The 16,626-nt window shown below is 41.2% G+C and overlaps 2 protein-coding genes and 3 long non-coding RNA genes across 16 annotated transcripts in view; 4 read left to right on the top strand and 1 right to left on the bottom strand.

Moving 5' to 3' along the window:
* Window positions 1-16,626, top strand: part of LOC119495339 — a 296,329-nt gene that overhangs the window by 77,722 nt on the left and 201,981 nt on the right. The window lies entirely within an intron of this gene.
* LOC119495341 (myosin-4-like) overlaps window positions 1-16,626 on the top strand; it is a 108,506-nt gene that overhangs the window by 38,823 nt on the left and 53,057 nt on the right. For 10 of the 12 annotated variants that reach the window (XM_037781710.1, XM_037781711.1, XM_037781715.1 and 7 more), the window contains exons 4-8: window positions 3,158-4,245; window positions 4,309-4,464; window positions 4,507-4,646; window positions 16,017-16,200; window positions 16,264-16,451. In XM_037781710.1, coding sequence (XP_037637638.1) covers window positions 3,158-4,245; window positions 4,309-4,464; window positions 4,507-4,646; window positions 16,017-16,200; window positions 16,264-16,451 — 1,756 coding nt within the window. Of the gene's footprint in view, window positions 1-3,157; window positions 4,246-4,308; window positions 4,465-4,506; window positions 4,647-16,016; window positions 16,201-16,263; window positions 16,511-16,626 lie in introns of all 12 variants that reach the window. The other 2 variants (XM_037781721.1, XM_037781722.1) reach the window with 1 other exon arrangement.
* On the top strand, window positions 955-2,384 carry LOC119495360. The gene is made up of 4 exons (XR_005208460.1): window positions 955-1,172; window positions 1,302-1,336; window positions 2,055-2,129; window positions 2,286-2,384. It is a non-coding gene; the product is annotated as an uncharacterized LOC119495360 (long non-coding RNA).
* On the bottom strand, window positions 4,928-16,552 carry LOC119495354. Its single transcript, XR_005208454.1, has 2 exons — window positions 16,480-16,552; window positions 4,928-5,088 (listed from the first exon to the last, which is right to left on the bottom strand). It is a non-coding gene; the product is annotated as an uncharacterized LOC119495354 (long non-coding RNA).
* On the top strand, window positions 12,912-14,339 carry LOC119495361. Its single transcript, XR_005208462.1, has 4 exons — window positions 12,912-13,129; window positions 13,259-13,293; window positions 14,011-14,085; window positions 14,241-14,339. It is a non-coding gene; the product is annotated as an uncharacterized LOC119495361 (long non-coding RNA).

Raw genomic sequence — 16,626 nt, forward strand, 5'->3', positions numbered from 1 at the left:
GAAGTATAATTTTGTTAAGTTTAGGTATAGGTAGGTACATAAAAAGTAATCTGAAAGCATACACTCTTATTTTAAGTTTAAAAGAAGTATTACTAATAGCATACTTAGTATAACCCTGAGTGAAGGGACGGGGATCTGGAGCGAGTAACGTTATCGTCTCCGACCAAAACTCCGGTGTCTCCCCTGTGCCTTCTGACCACGGTCGGGAGGCTGAAGCAGGAAAACACTGTATAAGCATCGATTCATGGAGAGACCTTCGTCTGGCCAGCTAACATTACTGCCAAGCAGGTGAACTATAGAGTGATATTGTGGTTTTAGCTGATGTGTGTCGCCTCACCGTGTTGATTAATGCTCGTTCAAGTCTATGTAGAGCGAGCACAAGCGCGAGCAACAGGACGCTGTAGTTCGTTGACTTAACGTTCACAGGTGTCGCTGTTAACAAGCAATTTCTGATTCTTACATAGAGTCCCTTTAAGTGAACTCATAGTACTCAGTAAAATATACTTTTCAGTATAAGCCAAGTATACTGAAGTATAATTTTGTTAAATTTAGGTACAAGTAAAAAGTAATTTTGAAAGCATACACTCTCATTTTAAGTTTAAAAGAAGTATATTAATAGCATACTTGAATAGACTTCTTTTTTGTAAGGGATAGTAAGCATTGACAGATAGAATCTTAACTGAGCACATCTGTGATCACACATACAGTAATAGGTTTAATGAATGAATCAATTATGGTTATTGGTTGCCATTCATGTTCTGTCCTCTGCTCCTTCAACACAGGCTCAAGAGGAAGTAACATACAGTACTGTTAAGAAAAAGAGAAGAACTTCAGCCCGGTAAGTGACTGTATGAATATTATTGGCTGAACCTTATGTTTCTTTTCTTTTTTATTAAGTAAGACCCACCTCAGAATTATTAGTATTTTCTTTGGACTACTAAATATTTTAATTTATTGACAGCTCTATTTATAACCAAGGTTTAAGACTATATGAGTTGTAGTATGGAATAAGGATGATGACTTCTGTTTTTTTACTTTACATTGTGTGCTTTTGTTTATTTATTTCTGCTGCAGTGTTTCGGTTGAACTAAAGAGATTCATCATCTCTTTGAGCGTGTTGATCTTCATTGTAATGGTGGCCTTGTTCATCTGGTTTATGTTGAAAAGACACAGTAAGTTTATGCTGAACATTGATAAATCCAATTCATACCAAATGTGTTTTTAATTCTTAAATGTTTATTTTTTATGTAGATTATTTTGTGCATTGAGAGTAACAGAAGTCTTTACTGTTTCACGTTTAGAGCAGACCAAAGCAACATCATCTGCCATGACAGCGGTAAGATTCACTTATTTATATCCCAGGTTTTCACAAAGAAGGCTCTAAGGAACGTCAGTATAAAGGCAGACGTGTGAGAGTGCTCATTTGTTTAAGTTTAGATCATAGTTGTAGGGTGAGAATTGAAGTTTAAAATTTTCAAAGAATATGCTATCACTTTGCAGAAGTTCATCAGAACAACACTGTACCGTTAATACAGCATGTCTATTAGATAAAATAGAGATTACAGTAACTATTATCAGATAGACTTAACTGAGCAGTGGCCCTATTATTTTAATTCCTCCTATTATGATTTTTCATTTTGAAGTGTGAACGGCTTTTTTTTGGTTTTTTTTCTAAAATACGTTTTTCTGCTGCTCCCGTCCACAGCCGCTTTACCTCGCCATCAGACAGCCCTTTCCGACGGGGAACTGAAGCCATTGTATTGCTCTCTTCAAAGCCACCAGACTACATTCACAAAAACAGCCATTTTACCTCCACTTCAAAAAATCCAAACTAACCCTTTCAGTTATTTCCAAACTTAGCACAGCTAACTTTGACTCAGCTAGTGCTAGCGTTCACATTATTTCTATTTAAAAAAAAAAACAACAGAACACAGCTGGACCCGCCCTTTAATATAATATCTCATTTTACCATTCACAACTGTAACTAAATAAACCAATGTGTAATTCATCAAAAACAGAATGTGCTCAGTCCTCTCTTTCATATCTTTACCCAGAAGTCACATGCTGAGAGTGATGTGGACGTGACGTATAGTTCCGTGGTTACCACGAGGCCACAACGTGTACGAAGGGTAAATATTAAGAAAACCGAGTCTCATGCTGACTGTCATATACTATTATTACGTTTTTTTTTTTTTTTTTTAATATTTCACTTTTTTTCCCAGACTTAGAACATTTATTTTTCTTCTTCCTTCCTTGTAATTTTTACTTCTTTTTTTTCCCAACAGGTTGAAGCAAATGATGAGAATGTTACATACAGCACATTGGCTTAGCACATCACCCCTGCTTGTTACACCTTCGCACTACTTTATCCTCTTCCACATACTGAGTGCTGAAGATGAAGATTGGGAAGACCTTCATTCACACCGAAACAGAGAAGTGGAAGGATATGCAGGTGTTGAGACAATTAATGACACCATCTTCCCTGGAGTAAAACAACACACTCAGTAACCTTTTAGACAGTTGGCAGTCACTATAGAACAGGGTCTGAAATTAACACCCACCACCTACCAAATGTGAGTAAATTGTTGGCAGTGGCGGATAAAATCGTCAGGCGACCCGCCACTTTGGCAGGCAGGGAAAACGCTGGGGATGGGAATAGAGAATTGGTTCACGTTGAGAACCATGAGCCATGGCGGAAAGAAAAAAAAAGTGGAGGAGGAGAGCTAGTCATGAGAATGTGATGACATCACTATGGGATGTCATGAGAATGTGATGTCATCACAGTGTGATGTCATGAGAATGTGATGACATCACAATGGGATGACATGAGAATGTGATGACATCACAATGGGATGACATGAGAATGTGATGACATCAGATTGTGATGTCATGAGAAGTGGCTTTGATGCCTTTAATGTGTCAGTTTGCGTTTCATCTCAAAGTTTACCTATAGAGGTGGAAAATTTTACAGAAATCACTTGCTGAGCCAAAATTTTTGGAAGCTGCTGACGTTTGAGTTAATTTAACATTAGGTTAACTCAAGCTCAATGGATCAAGTATCATCGTTACCAAGCTCTTTCGAGCAGATGAGCTATGAAAGAAAAGTCCAACAACTGTTGGAAGACCAGCGGAAGGAACTGGAGAAGAAGTTTGCTGTGGACCTTGATGCGAAGCAACAAGGCTTGGAGACGCAACAGATTCAACTCCAGACGAGAGTGAGCCGTTTGACTTGGCAAATTATCGATAAGGACGCTGTAATCCATGGTCTCCAGCAGGTGCGGCGCGATAAGGACGCTGTAGTCCCTGGTCTCCGGCAGAAGCAGTCCGATAAGGACGCTGTAATCCATGGTCTCCGGCAGGAGCAGTCCGATAAGGACGCTGTAATCCATGGTCTCCGGCAGGAGCAGTCCGATAAGGACGCTGTAATCCATGGTCTCCGGCAGGAGCAGTCCGATAAGGACGCTGTAATCCATGGTCTCCAGCAGGAGCGGCGCGATAAGGACGCTGTAATCCATGGTCTCCGGCAGGAGCAGTCCGATAAGGACGCTGTAATCCTTGGTCTCCACCAGGAGCAGCACGATAAGGACGCTGTAGTCCTTGGTCTCAACCTGGAGAAGGAGAGTCTCAACCTAAAGCTCACAGAGACCAGAACCAACCTGTTGAGGACGGCAGATGTACTCCGACAGAGCGAAGAAGCCTGGCAGGCCAAATACAAGGCTCTGGAGGACAAGTACACAAAGGTCCTTACAGAGAAAGACCAGACCTTGAAGAACAAAGTTGAACAGATGGAGAATGTCAACAAGGACCTGAAGGACAAGGAACGGATCTGGAAGACTAAGGTCAGTCAGTTGCAGGACGTCAACAAAGACCTGATGGAAAGCAAACAGAGACTGAATACCACAGTCCAACACATGGAGGTTGAGAAGAAGCTTCTGGAAGACATCTGCCTGAAAATGAAGAAGAAGATGAGAGGAGTCTTTTCTTGTTGGAGGACTGAGGATCGAGAGACAACATTGCAAAAGATGAAAAGCAAAATGTTGAAAAAGACGAAAAAGGAAGTCACGGAGCATGAAGCTGTGGTGATACAGGAAGAGACGGAGCAGGAAGCTGTGGTGATACAGGAAGAGACGGAGCAGGAAGCTGTGGTGATACAGGAAGCACAGCAGGAAGAGGTACTGGGAGAAAAGGAGGTGGAGAAGAAGAAGAAAAAGAAGACGACTGTGACAATTGATCTCACGTTGGAGAAGAGTAGCTCCCTCCCCCAAACCCTTCACCTCCTTCCTCATCTAGCTGCGGTGAAACAGGAAGAGACGGAGCAGGAAGCTGTGGTGATACAGGAAGAGACGGAGCAGGAAGCTGTGGTGATACAGGAAGCACAGCAGGAAGAGGTACTGGGAGAAAAGGAGGTGGAGAAGAAGAAGAAAAAGAAGACGACTGTGACAATTGATCTCACGTTGGAGAAGAGTAGCTCCCTCCCCCAAACCCTTCACCTCCTTCCTCATCTAGCTGCGGTGAAACAGGAAGAGACGGAGCAGGAAGCTGTGGTGATACAGGAAGCACAGCAGGAAGAGGTACTGGGAAAAAAGGAGGTGGAGAAGAAGAAGAAAAAGAAGACGACTGTGACAATTGATCTCACGTTGGAGAAGAGTAGCTCCCTCCCCCAAACCCTTCACCTCCTTCCTCATCTAGCTGCGGTGAAACAGGAAGAGACGGAGCAGGAAGCTGTGGTGATATAGCAAGAGATGGAGCAGGAAGCTGTGGTGTTACAGCAAGAGATGGAGCATGAAGCTGTGGTGTTACAGCAAGAGATGGAGCATGAAGCTGTGGTGTTACAGCAAGAGATGGAGCATGAAGCTGTGGTGTTACAGCAAGAGATGGAGCATGAAGCTGTGGTGTTACAGCAAGAGATGGAGCATGAAGCTGTGGTGTTACAGCAAGAGATGGAGCATGAAGCTGTGGTGAAACAGGAAGCACAGCAGGAAGAGGTAGTGGGAGAAAAGGAGGTGGAGAAGAAGAAGAAAAAGAAGACGACTGTGACAATTGAGCTCACGTTGGAGAAGAGTAGCTCCCTCTTCCAACCCCCTTCACCTCCCTCCTCATCTACCTCACCTTCCTGTCTCAACCGCCCCCTCACCCCCATCACCCATCATCATTAAGAAAACTTCAATCTATCATATTTCACTAAGGGGTTTCTCCTGGTGTTCAGGTTTCTCCAACAAAATATATATTAAAATAAAACTTAATTAAAAATAAAATAAACAGTCAAATAAAATGTCAATATGTCTGCCTCTCTGAATAAATGTTAATTTGTTAATTTATTAGTAATAATGTTGAGGTTTGGACTGTTGGTCGGCGACGGGAAACTTTACTTCCTATATAGCAGACATCTGCGCCTGAAGATTCACAGTCGATAAACGTCCTGAAAAACCTGGTAAGTAGAGCTGCAACGATCAATCCATCAACAGGAAATTAATCAACAACTATTTTAATAATCGATCATTTTGAGTAATCTTTATACCCCTGCGACAACGTGGTGTCCGTCCTTCCGTCCGTCTATCTGTCCCTCCGTCTTTCAGTCCTTCTTCGTTAAAGGCTTTCACAGTCTCTAAGATTTGTTGGTTCAACCGCTCGAAAGAGCTTGGTAACGATGACACTTGATCCACGGTGCTGTGAATATTGTAGTCACCCTAGTCGATTGTTAACGTTAAACTAATTAACCTAATGTTAAATTAACCAAATGTTAAATTAACTGTGATGATTGGTGGGCATGGCTAAATATTGAAGCTACTAACGTTAATGTAGGTTCCATTAAGTTCCATTATGGTATGTTCAAGCTCTGTTCTGTAAAAATGACTATTGGGCGAAGGTAAATTCAAACTTTCATGATGTGTTCATGATGTGTAGTTTTTTGGTGAGACACTTGAATAAATACAGTTGTTTGAAGGAGATATTTTCACAACAATATATCATAGACAATAGAGAAGGAATCATGACCTGTTTAACTTCCTAACACTATGTCTTAGCAGCTTATAATACATGATTGAAATGACTGATGCCAAATTTTTTTTAATCAGAACAAATATTTATTTAAAAATACTTAAATAATTGTTTATTTCCTAATCATTTGAATTATGTTTAATGCAAATAACCACTATAGATGACAGTAACAAAGTACAGTACAGTACTATGTACAGTACCCTCCCACCCCCAAGAGATAAGGCTCTGCTGGAAGCAAGCAACAGTGTAATTCAAAAACTGGAATTTACCACGCATATAATGTTTTTTGTGTAAAATATATCAAACATTGAACGACATCAGGTCTAAAATTGTATTCCTTCATCTAGCGCATAGATTTCATAAGTGGCAGATACAATTTCTGAGCGGCAGACAAAAAAAATACTTGCCTGCCACGGTGGCAGGCAGTGAAATGGTTAATTTCAGACCCGGCTATAGAATATATGTTAACCTCTCTCAAAGTTTCCGAGGCAAACAAAGGTGCAAACAGTACGTTCTTCAAGGACAATAAAGATTTGTCTATCCATCCTGAGTGCAACAGTTGCTATCTCTGGAGACGAACAATCCCCAAGGGCATCTCGAGTTAAGAATTATTCTGGTAAAAATTCGAGCCATTCTCCTGGACAAAGGGTGATATAACACACCATCCTGAGAGATAGTATTGTTCAGAGTGTGCTGCAGTGAAACTAACTCAATGTGCTCACAAAGCCTTTCACAAAAAATACAGTGCAGTTATTGATGCGTGAATAATGTGTTGTTTGGATATTACTAAATGACTTCTGATCAATTTCCCTCTAGGTGTTGGCCTGTCACGGAGTAATTGTGGTCTCTGTAGCATCCAGGAGCATCAAGCCACCCTGTGCTCTACAGTGATGGGAACCAATTCATTAATGTGGCCTTCACATAAATAGATTACCCGTTTGGCTCAGGTAAAGGCAGAAAAACATAGCAGAGAGCCCTTGAGCAATGTGAGCACAGTGAGATGCAGCACAGCTTAACATGTGACTCTAAAAAACAATAAATGTGCCATTCATTGGGACAAAGGTTGACACTAAATGTGTGTGCCTTCACTTGTAATTCACTTTTCAGCAATCTGATGTCTGTTCTGGAGATTAACAGCCCAGAGGTGGGAGTGTTTTTGTAAATCGACTACCTACACAACGAGTGAATAATCAAGTGAAAAGTCAAATATTCGGGCTGTCCAGCCCTACCATATTCAACACACACACACACTAACAACTCTCTTGCTGCTAAGTGGCTGTGGTTGAGATTAATGTGTGTATGATACAGGTTTTTGAGTACAACTGGTGTGTGACTATTCAAGTACCTGCTGTATAGGCCACTGCTTGACATGGTGGATGATGTGAAGGACGAGAAATCATTTCATTGGATTTCTTATCTTCATTTGGTCAACGTATGAAACGGTTATGCAAGAAATCATCATTGTCAGCCCTTTGGTTGATATTGCTTGCTGTATCTGTATATACTTTAAATGTGTCCACCATTTAAAGGGACTGTTTGTAACTTTTTACAAGCATAAATCTACCGGGTCGGGATCCCATGCGCGCTCGCTCGCATATGCGCGCTCGCGTGTGGCCGGAGTCTCTGCGTCCTCTGCCTGCTTGCTTTCACTCACACACCGCGTGCGTTCTCGCTGTCTCGCTCCACCTCTACACGTGAACGTGCGTTCACTACACACTGCAGGAGAGTTAGTAGCTCTTCAGAATATCTAGTGAATGTACAGTGGACGTTTGTGCAGAAATAATTGCTGCAGCTCCTCCAGACCAACAGAGGTGTTCCGTGTCTTGTGAAGTGACGGGGCTCCGCAGCGAGAAACGTTATCGTCTCCTACCGGGTGTCTCCCTGCGGGCGTCTCCCTGCGGGCGCAGTCGGGAGACGATAACGTTTCTCTTCCTGCTTCTAGGATCAGCATTGATTCATGGAGAGACCTTCGTCTGGTCAGCTAACAATACTGCCAAGCAGGTGAAATATAGATTGATATTGTGGTTTTAGCTGACGTGTGTCGCCTCACTGTTTTGAGCGATGCTCGTTCATGTCTATTTAGAGCGAGCACAAGCGTGAGCCCGACGCTGACTTTCGTTGACTTAACGGCCACAGGTGTCGCTGTTAACAAGCCTTTCTGAAAGTTACAAACAGTCCCTTTAAAGGTAGGGTCGGTATTGCTGAGAAACTGGCAAGAATACACTAGATTTTTAAAATGATCCAACCGAAAAATTTAGTCCAGTGTTGCCAACTCTTTTCACATTAAAGTAGCTAGCAGCGCTAGCTCCGAAAGTTGTTAAATTTAGCAAGAAAGTCGCTTGCTGTCGGTATGTAATGAGAATTTCAACAAATATAACAAAAAAGGTATTTGAAGAACCCTAGTTTTGATGGGAAGGCCAGGTAAAGTCGGCCTCATGTGTAGCATGTCTGAAGCCTGAAGCAGGGTTTTCTGCTCAAACCATTCTTGGCAGTTATTGCAGCCAGAAAAAACAAATTTGGGCCTCAGTGTGGAGCCTGAGTGAAGCTGAGGTGGAAGCAACTATCAATCACTCCAGAGTTTTATAGGTTGAAAGACCCTCCAATCAAAGGCAAAAATGCACCCACAATACTTCTTTCTGAGTCTTGCTGTGTTGATAATCACTTTCAAAATCCCCACCAGACCTGGCAGACCATATGCAAATTGTGACATAAGTCATTGAAACCCCAAACTCACCTAAGAAATGCAAAAACATTTTCGTATTGCTATCCTACATCTCTCTTACCTTTTGTCTGTGAGATTTGGTCGTACGAGTCATTCCCAGCCCAATTCGCCAAACTCACTTAACTGCACAAACTTAAATTGCTATTTCCAATCTGATTAACACCACCTGTTCATGAGGAGGTTTGCATTCATGAGATTTGATCATTAGCATACTCAATGTCTCCAAATTGCTATATAGGGTGAATGGAGTGGAACAAGCCAGCCATTCACAAGAGCCATTCCCAAGAGTAAAAATAAGAACTTCACACCTTCAGCAGACAAAATACATGTAGTGAAGAGATTGACATGAAGTAAGATGCTCATGTGGCTTTCTAAAGCAAAGCAGTCCATGTCGGAAGGAAGTCAAGGGGATGTGACAATCACCGAGATAGATGACAGAATATTATACAATAGGTAATGTTAGACTGTCAGGTGCAATAGAGGATGTTGTTTCCCTAGACAGGCTTGCAAAACCTGAGGTGGCTGTCGGAGTGAGATTATTTCCCTAGCAGTTACTGAACTGTTGTTGCCATGCCAAAAGATGCCGGTAAAACCATTAAATCCACAATCAAAGAAAAACAAAACATAAAATAAACGATGTGGTAAATTGGCAAGCCATGCCGCACTTCACGCAGATATGGCGAATGGAGCGTCAATTCCACATTCCGTTTTATTTCAGTTATTTACTTTCATTTAAGTTGATTTCTGTAACACAATTGATCTTTCGGAGGTTGTAGCAGGCTCAGTTTTAAAGCTAAAAAAACGGAGGAATCCATTAGTACCTCTGACCTCAAGATATATGAATGTAACTGGGTTCTATGGGTACCCACGAGTCTCCCCTTTACAGACATGCCCACTTTATGATAATCACATGCAGTTTGGGGCAATACCATGCAGTTTTTTGCATGCAGTATAAATATGTTATCGCCTATTATAAAAATGGTGTATTTGAATATTTCTGCATACTGGGTTAGGGTTTTGGTACCAAATCACAGCATGGCTTTTTCTCATAGTCAAGTCAGCACACTGACAGCTGTTGTTGAATGTTGGTCTTGAGTCTGCCATGTTATGATTTGAGCATATTTTTTATGCTAAATGCAGTACCTGTGAGGGTTTCTGGACAATATCTGTCATTGCTCTGTGTTGTTAATTGATTTTCAATAACACATATATACATAAATTTGCATAAAGCAAGTGTATTTGTCCACTCCCATGTTGATAAGAGTATCAAATACTTGACAAAATCTCTCTTTAAGGTACATTTGAACAAATAAAAAATGTGCAAATAATTTTTTCGATTAATCGCGATTAACTATGACAATCATGCGATTAATCACGATTAAATATTTTAATGGATTGACAGCCCAAGTTATACGTCAGATAAATGTTTTTTTGTGGAGAAAAGGTGGACTGTGTTCGTTCCTAAAAGAAAATTTGAAAAGAGAAAATAGTGAAGATTTGTGACAAATTCTCTCATATGTGCCCCTTAAGATCAAATCTATTTGTACAAATAGTTCTTGCATGAGGGCCAATGACTTTCTGCAGAAATTCTGAGCATTTTCACAAATATTCAAAAAACACTATGTTTTTCTCGGAGCCTTCAGCTTTGATGGTTGCAGCTTTGGTAAATCTCAGGTCTGGAGCACTGGGGCTGGATAACCTGTGCTGACCTATTCATAGGTTTTTTTCGTACTGTACTTTGAGTGAGTGGGGTATGAAGTCCTGTGAGGAGCTAGCAGCGGGCTGCATGGTGTGATTGCCAAGAAGAGGCAGAGCTGACATGTTATCACTTCCCTACAAAGTGGCTCTGCCTGAGGGTTGTAAGCTGCTGAGAAATGCCAAGGGGGTGTGAAGGTATATGAAGTGTGCAGATTAGTATTAAGGTGTATCCACCTGTACACTGAAAAGATGACAGAAAGGTTAGACTGATAGGTGGATAGGTAGACAGATAGAAAGAGCAGAGTGAAGGAAAAACAGACAGAAATATGAACTGTATGCACATAAAATGCCTTTGAGGAAGGACGATCTAAACAGCTACTTGAGCACAAGCACTCATCGTAAATAATATCTGATAATTAAATGGGGGGGGGGGGTTACGAGCTGGCTGATATACTGAGACTTGGAGATAGCAGAGAAGGTAAATAAGTTGTGTATTCAAGAGTCAAGTAGTGGGCGAATTCAAAAAGTCAATTATGCATAATGCAATACCATGTACTACTGAGCAGGGCCAAAGACACTTTTCATTCCTTTCATATTCAGATGAGCAAAAATCCCATCCAGAGAGAGAGAGAGCGAGAGAGATAAAGAGAAGGGGAAGATGCTGACATGTCTACAGGCAGCAGCAGCACAGAGCCCCGGTGTCAACATGAGAGAGGGTGAATGACACGCCACTGAGAAGCGCAGGCGGCACACAGGTGTCAGCGAGCACATACATAGCGTGGGGCAAGCTGAGTGAAGGCAAGCAGGCAGAGGAGCAGAGACTCCGGCCAACACGGTTTTGCAAGACGGGCTTCACTAGATATAACTTTGTGGTTTTGGTGCTTCTGTGTAGTTTGTGTTGGAGTCTGAGTCTGAACAGCGCAGCCACACGCGAGCGCGCATATGCAAGCACATGTGTAAAAAGTTACAAACAGTCCCTTTAAGCATATTTGCTCCATTTCTACCTGTTGCTGCTTTAATATCAGTCTTATGTATCTTTTAATAGGAGAATATCCCTTATATAAAAAAGTATACTTTAAGTTTATTTTATAAAGTAAACTTAAGTATAGTTAAAGTTTATTCCCAAGTATACTTTATGTAACAAGTATAATAATATCAATATACTAGTAGTATACTTGTAAGTGTACTACTTCAATACTTCTTGGGACTACATTGGCCCACTTTTTAGTTTATAAAAGTATACATTAAATGAAAGAGTAATAAACTTTGAGTACACAACTAGTTTACATCCAAGTTGTATTTTGTACTGCAACTATAATATGAACTATACTACAAGTGAACTTATAGGTATACTGTTAGTTTACTAGTTATATACTTAGCGTAACCTATTAGTTTAAAAGTTTTTACTGCAAGTATACTACGTTTTCTTAAGTGAACTTATAATACTTAGCAAAATATACTTTTCTGTATACTTTTCCAAGTTTTAAGCCAAGTACACTAAGACTTTTCTGTATAATTGACGGTATAAGCCAAGTATACTGAAGTATAATTTTGTTAAGTTTAGGTATAGGTAGGTACATAAAAAGTAATCTGAAAGCATACACTCTTATTTTAAGTTTAAAAGAAGTATTACTAATAGCATACTTAGTATAACCCTGAGTGAAGGGACGGGGATCTGGAGCGAGTAACGTTATCGTCTCCGACCAAAACTCCGGTGTCTCCCCTGTGCCTTCTGACCACGGTCGGGAGGCTGAAGCAGGAAAACACTGTATAAGCATCGATTCATGGAGAGACCTTCGTCTGGCCAGCTAACATTACTGCCAAGCAGGTGAACTATAGAGTGATATTGTGGTTTTAGCTGATGTGTGTCGCCTCACCGTGTTGATTAATGCTCGTTCAAGTCTATGTAGAGCGAGCACAAGCGCGAGCAACAGGACGCTGTAGTTCGTTGACTTAACGTTCACAGGTGTCGCTGTTAACAAGCAATTTCTGATTCTTACATAGAGTCCCTTTAAGTGAACTCATAGTACTCAGTAAAATATACTTTTCAGTATAAGCCAAGTATACTGAAGTATAATTTTGTTAAATTTAGGTACAAGTAAAAAGTAATTTTGAAAGCATACACTCTCATTTTAAGTTTAAAAGAAGTATATTAATAGCATACTTGAATAGACTTCTTTTTTGTAAGGGATAGTAAGCATTGACAGATAGAATCTTAACTGAGCACATCTGTGATCACACATACAGTAATAGGTTTAATGAATGAATCAATTATGGTTATTGGTTGCCATTCATGTTCTGTCCTCTGCTCCTTCAACACAGGCTCAAGAGGAAGTAACATACAGTACTGTTAAGAAAAAGAGAAGAACTTCAGCCCGGTAAGTGACTGTATGAATATTATTGGCTGAACCTTATGTTTCTTTTCTTTTTTATTAAGTAAGACCCACCTCAGAATTATTAGTATTTTCTTTGGACTACTAAATATTTTAATTTATTGACAGCTCTATTTATAACCAAGGTTTAAGACTATATGAGTTGTAGTATGGAATAAGGATGATGACTTCTGTTTTTTTACTTTACATTGTGTGCTTTTGTTTATTTATTTCTGCTGCAGTGTTTCGGTTGAACTAAAGAGATTCATCATCTCTTTGAGCGTGTTGATCTTCATTGTAATGGTGGCCTTGTTCATCTGGTTTATGTTGAAAAGACACAGTAAGTTTATGCTGAACATTGATAAATCCAATTCATACCAAATGTGTTTTTAATTCTTAAATGTTTATTTTTTATGTAGATTATTTTGTGCATTGAGAGTAACAGAAGTCTTTACTGTTTCACGTTTAGAGCAGACCAAAGCAACATCATCTGCCATGACAGCGGTAAGATTCACTTATTTATATCCCAGGTTTTCACAAAGAAGGCTCTAAGGAACGTCAGTATAAAGGCAGACGTGTGAGAGTGCTCATTTGTTTAAGTTTAGATCATAGTTGTAGGGTGAGAATTGAAGTTTAAAATTTTCAAAGAATATGCTATCACTTTGCAGAAGTTCATCAGAACAACACTGTACCGTTAATACAGCATGTCTATTAGATAAAATAGAGATTACAGTAACTATTATCAGATAGACTTAACTGAGCAGTGTCCCTATTATTTTAATTCCTCCTATTATGATTTTTCATTTTGAAGTGTGAACGGCTTTTTTTTGTTTTTTTTCTAAAATACATTTTTCTGCTGCTCCCGTCCACAGCCGCTTTACCTCGCCATCAGACAGCCCTTTCTGACGGGGAACTGAAGCCATTGTATTGCTCTCTTCAAAGCCACCAGACTACATTCACAAAAACAGCCATTTTACCTCCACTTCAAAAAATCCAAACTAACCCTTTCAGTTATTTCCAAACTTAGCACAGCTAACTTTGACTCAACTAGTGCTAGCGTTCACATTATTTCTATTTAAAAAAAAAAACAACAGAACACAGCTGGACCCGCCCTTTAATATAATATCTCATTTTACCATTCACAACTGTAACTAAATAAACCAATGTGTAATTCATCAAAAACAGAATGTGCTCAGTCCTCTCTTTCATATCTTTACCCAGAAGTCACATGCTGAGAGTGATGTGGACGTGACGTATAGTTCCGTGGTTACCACGAGGCCACAACGTGTACGAAGGGTAAATATTAAGAAAACCGAGTCTCATGCTGACTGTCATATACTATTATTACGTTTTTTTTTTTTTTTTTACTATTTCACTTTTTTTCCCAGACTTAGAACATTTATTTTTCTTCTTCCTTCCTTGTAATTTTTACTTCTTTTTTTTCCCAACAGGTTGAAGCAAATGATGAGAATGTTACATACAGCACATTGGCTTAGCACATCACCCCTGCTTGTTACACCTTCGCACTACTTTATCCTCTTCCACATACTGAGTGCTGAAGATGAAGATTGGGAAGACCTTCATTCACACCGAAACAGAGAAGTGGAAGGATATGCAGGTGTTGAGACAATTAATGACACCATCTTCCCTGGAGTAAAACAACACACTCAGTAACCTTTTAGACAGTTGGCAGTCACTATAGAACAGGGTCTGAAATTAACACCCACCACCTACCAAATGTGAGTAAATTGTTGGCAGTGGCGGATAAAATCGTCAGGCGACCCGCCACTTTGGCAGGCAGGGAAAACGCTGGGGATGGGAATAGAGAATTGGTTCACGTTGAGAACCATGAGCCATGGCGGAAAGAAAAAAAAAGTGGAGGAGGAGAGCTAGTCATGAGAATGTGATGACATCACTATGGGATGTCATGAGAATGTGATGTCATCACAGTGTGATGTCATGAGAATGTGATGACATCACAATGGGATGACATGAGAATGTGATGACATCACAATGGGATGACATGAGAATGTGATGACATCAGATTGTGATGTCATGAGAAGTGGCTTTGATGCCTTTAATGTGTCAGTTTGCGTTTCATCTCAAAGTTTACCTATAGAGGTGGAAAATTTTACAGAAATCACTTGCTGAGCCAAAATTTTTGGAAGCTGCTGACGTTTGGGTTAATTTAACATTAGGTTAACTCAAGCTCAATGGATCAAGTATCATCGTTACCAAGCTCTTTCGAGCAGATGAGCTATGAAAGAAAAGTCCAACAACTGTTGGAAGACCAGCGGAAGGAACTGGAGAAGAAGTTTGCTGTGGACCTTGATGCGAAGCAACAAGGCTTGGAGACGCAACAGATTCAACTCCAGACGAGAGTGAGCCGTTTGACTTGGCAAATTATCGATAAGGACGCTGTAATCCATGGTCTCCAGCAGGTGCGGCGCGATAAGGATGCTGTAGTCCCTGGTCTCCGGCAGAAGCAGTCCGATAAGGACGCTGTAATCCATGGTCTCCGGCAGGAGCAGTCCGATAAGGACGCTGTAATCCATGGTCTCCGGCAGGAGCAGTCCGATAAGGACGCTGTAATCCATGGTCTCCAGCAGGAGCGGCGCGATAAGGACGCTGTAATCCATGGTCTCCGGCAGGAGCAGTCCGATAAGGACGCTGTAATCCATGGTCTCCAGCAGGAGCGGCGCGATAAGGACGCTGTAATCCTTGGTCTCCACCAGGAGCAGCACGATAAGGACGCTGTAGTCCTTGGTCTCAACCTGGAGAAGGAGAGTCTCAACCTAAAGCTCACAGAGACCAGAACCAACCTGTTGAGGACGGCAGATGTACTCCGACAGAGCGAAGAAGCCTGGCAGGCCAAATACAAGGCTCTGGAGGACAAGTACACAAAGGTCCTTACAGAGAAAGACCAGACCTTGAAGAACAAAGTTGAACAGATGGAGAATGTCAACAAGGACCTGAAGGACAAGGAACGGATCTGGAAGACTAAGGTCAGTCAGTTGCAGGACGTCAACAAAGACCTGATGGAAAGCAAACAGAGACTGAATACCACAGTCCAACACATGGAGGTTGAGAAGAAGCTTCTGGAAGACATCTGCCTGAAAATGAAGAAGAAGATGAGAGGAGTCTTTTCTTGTTGGAGGACTGAGGATCGAGAGACAACATTGCAAAAGATGAAAAGCAAAATGTTGAAAAAGACGAAAAAGGAAGTCACGGAGCATGAAGCTGTGGTGATACAGGAAGAGACGGAGCAGGAAGCTGTGGTGATACAGGAAGAGACGGAGCAGGAAGCTGTGGTGATACAGGAAGCACAGCAGGAAGAGGTACTGGGAGAAAAGGAGGTGGAGAAGAAGAAGAAAAAGAAGACGACTGTGACAATTGATCTCACGTTGGAGAAGAGTAGCTCCCTCCTCCAAACCCTTCACCTCCTTCCTCATCTAGCTGCGGTGAAACAGGAAGAGACGGAGCAGGAAGCTGTGGTGATACAGGAAGAGACGGAGCAGGAAGCTGTGGTGATACAGGAAGAGACGGAGCAGGAAGCTGTGGTGATACAGGAAGCACAGCAGGAAGAGGTACTGGGAGAAAAGGAGGTGGAGAAGAAGAAGAAAAAGAAGACGACTGTGACAATTGATCTCACGTTGGAGAAGAGTAGCTCCCTCTTCCAACCCCCTTCACCTCCTTCCTCATCTAGCTGTGGTGTTACAGGAAGAGACGGAGCATGAAGCTGTGGTGATACAGCAAGAGATGGAGCAGGAAGCTGTGGTGTTACAGCAAGAGATGGAGCATGAAGCTGTGGTGTTACAGCAAGAGATGGAGCATGAA

This window comes from Sebastes umbrosus, chromosome 10, assembly GCF_015220745.1.
Source record: "Sebastes umbrosus isolate fSebUmb1 chromosome 10, fSebUmb1.pri, whole genome shotgun sequence".
NCBI lineage: Eukaryota > Metazoa > Chordata > Actinopteri > Perciformes > Sebastidae > Sebastes > Sebastes umbrosus.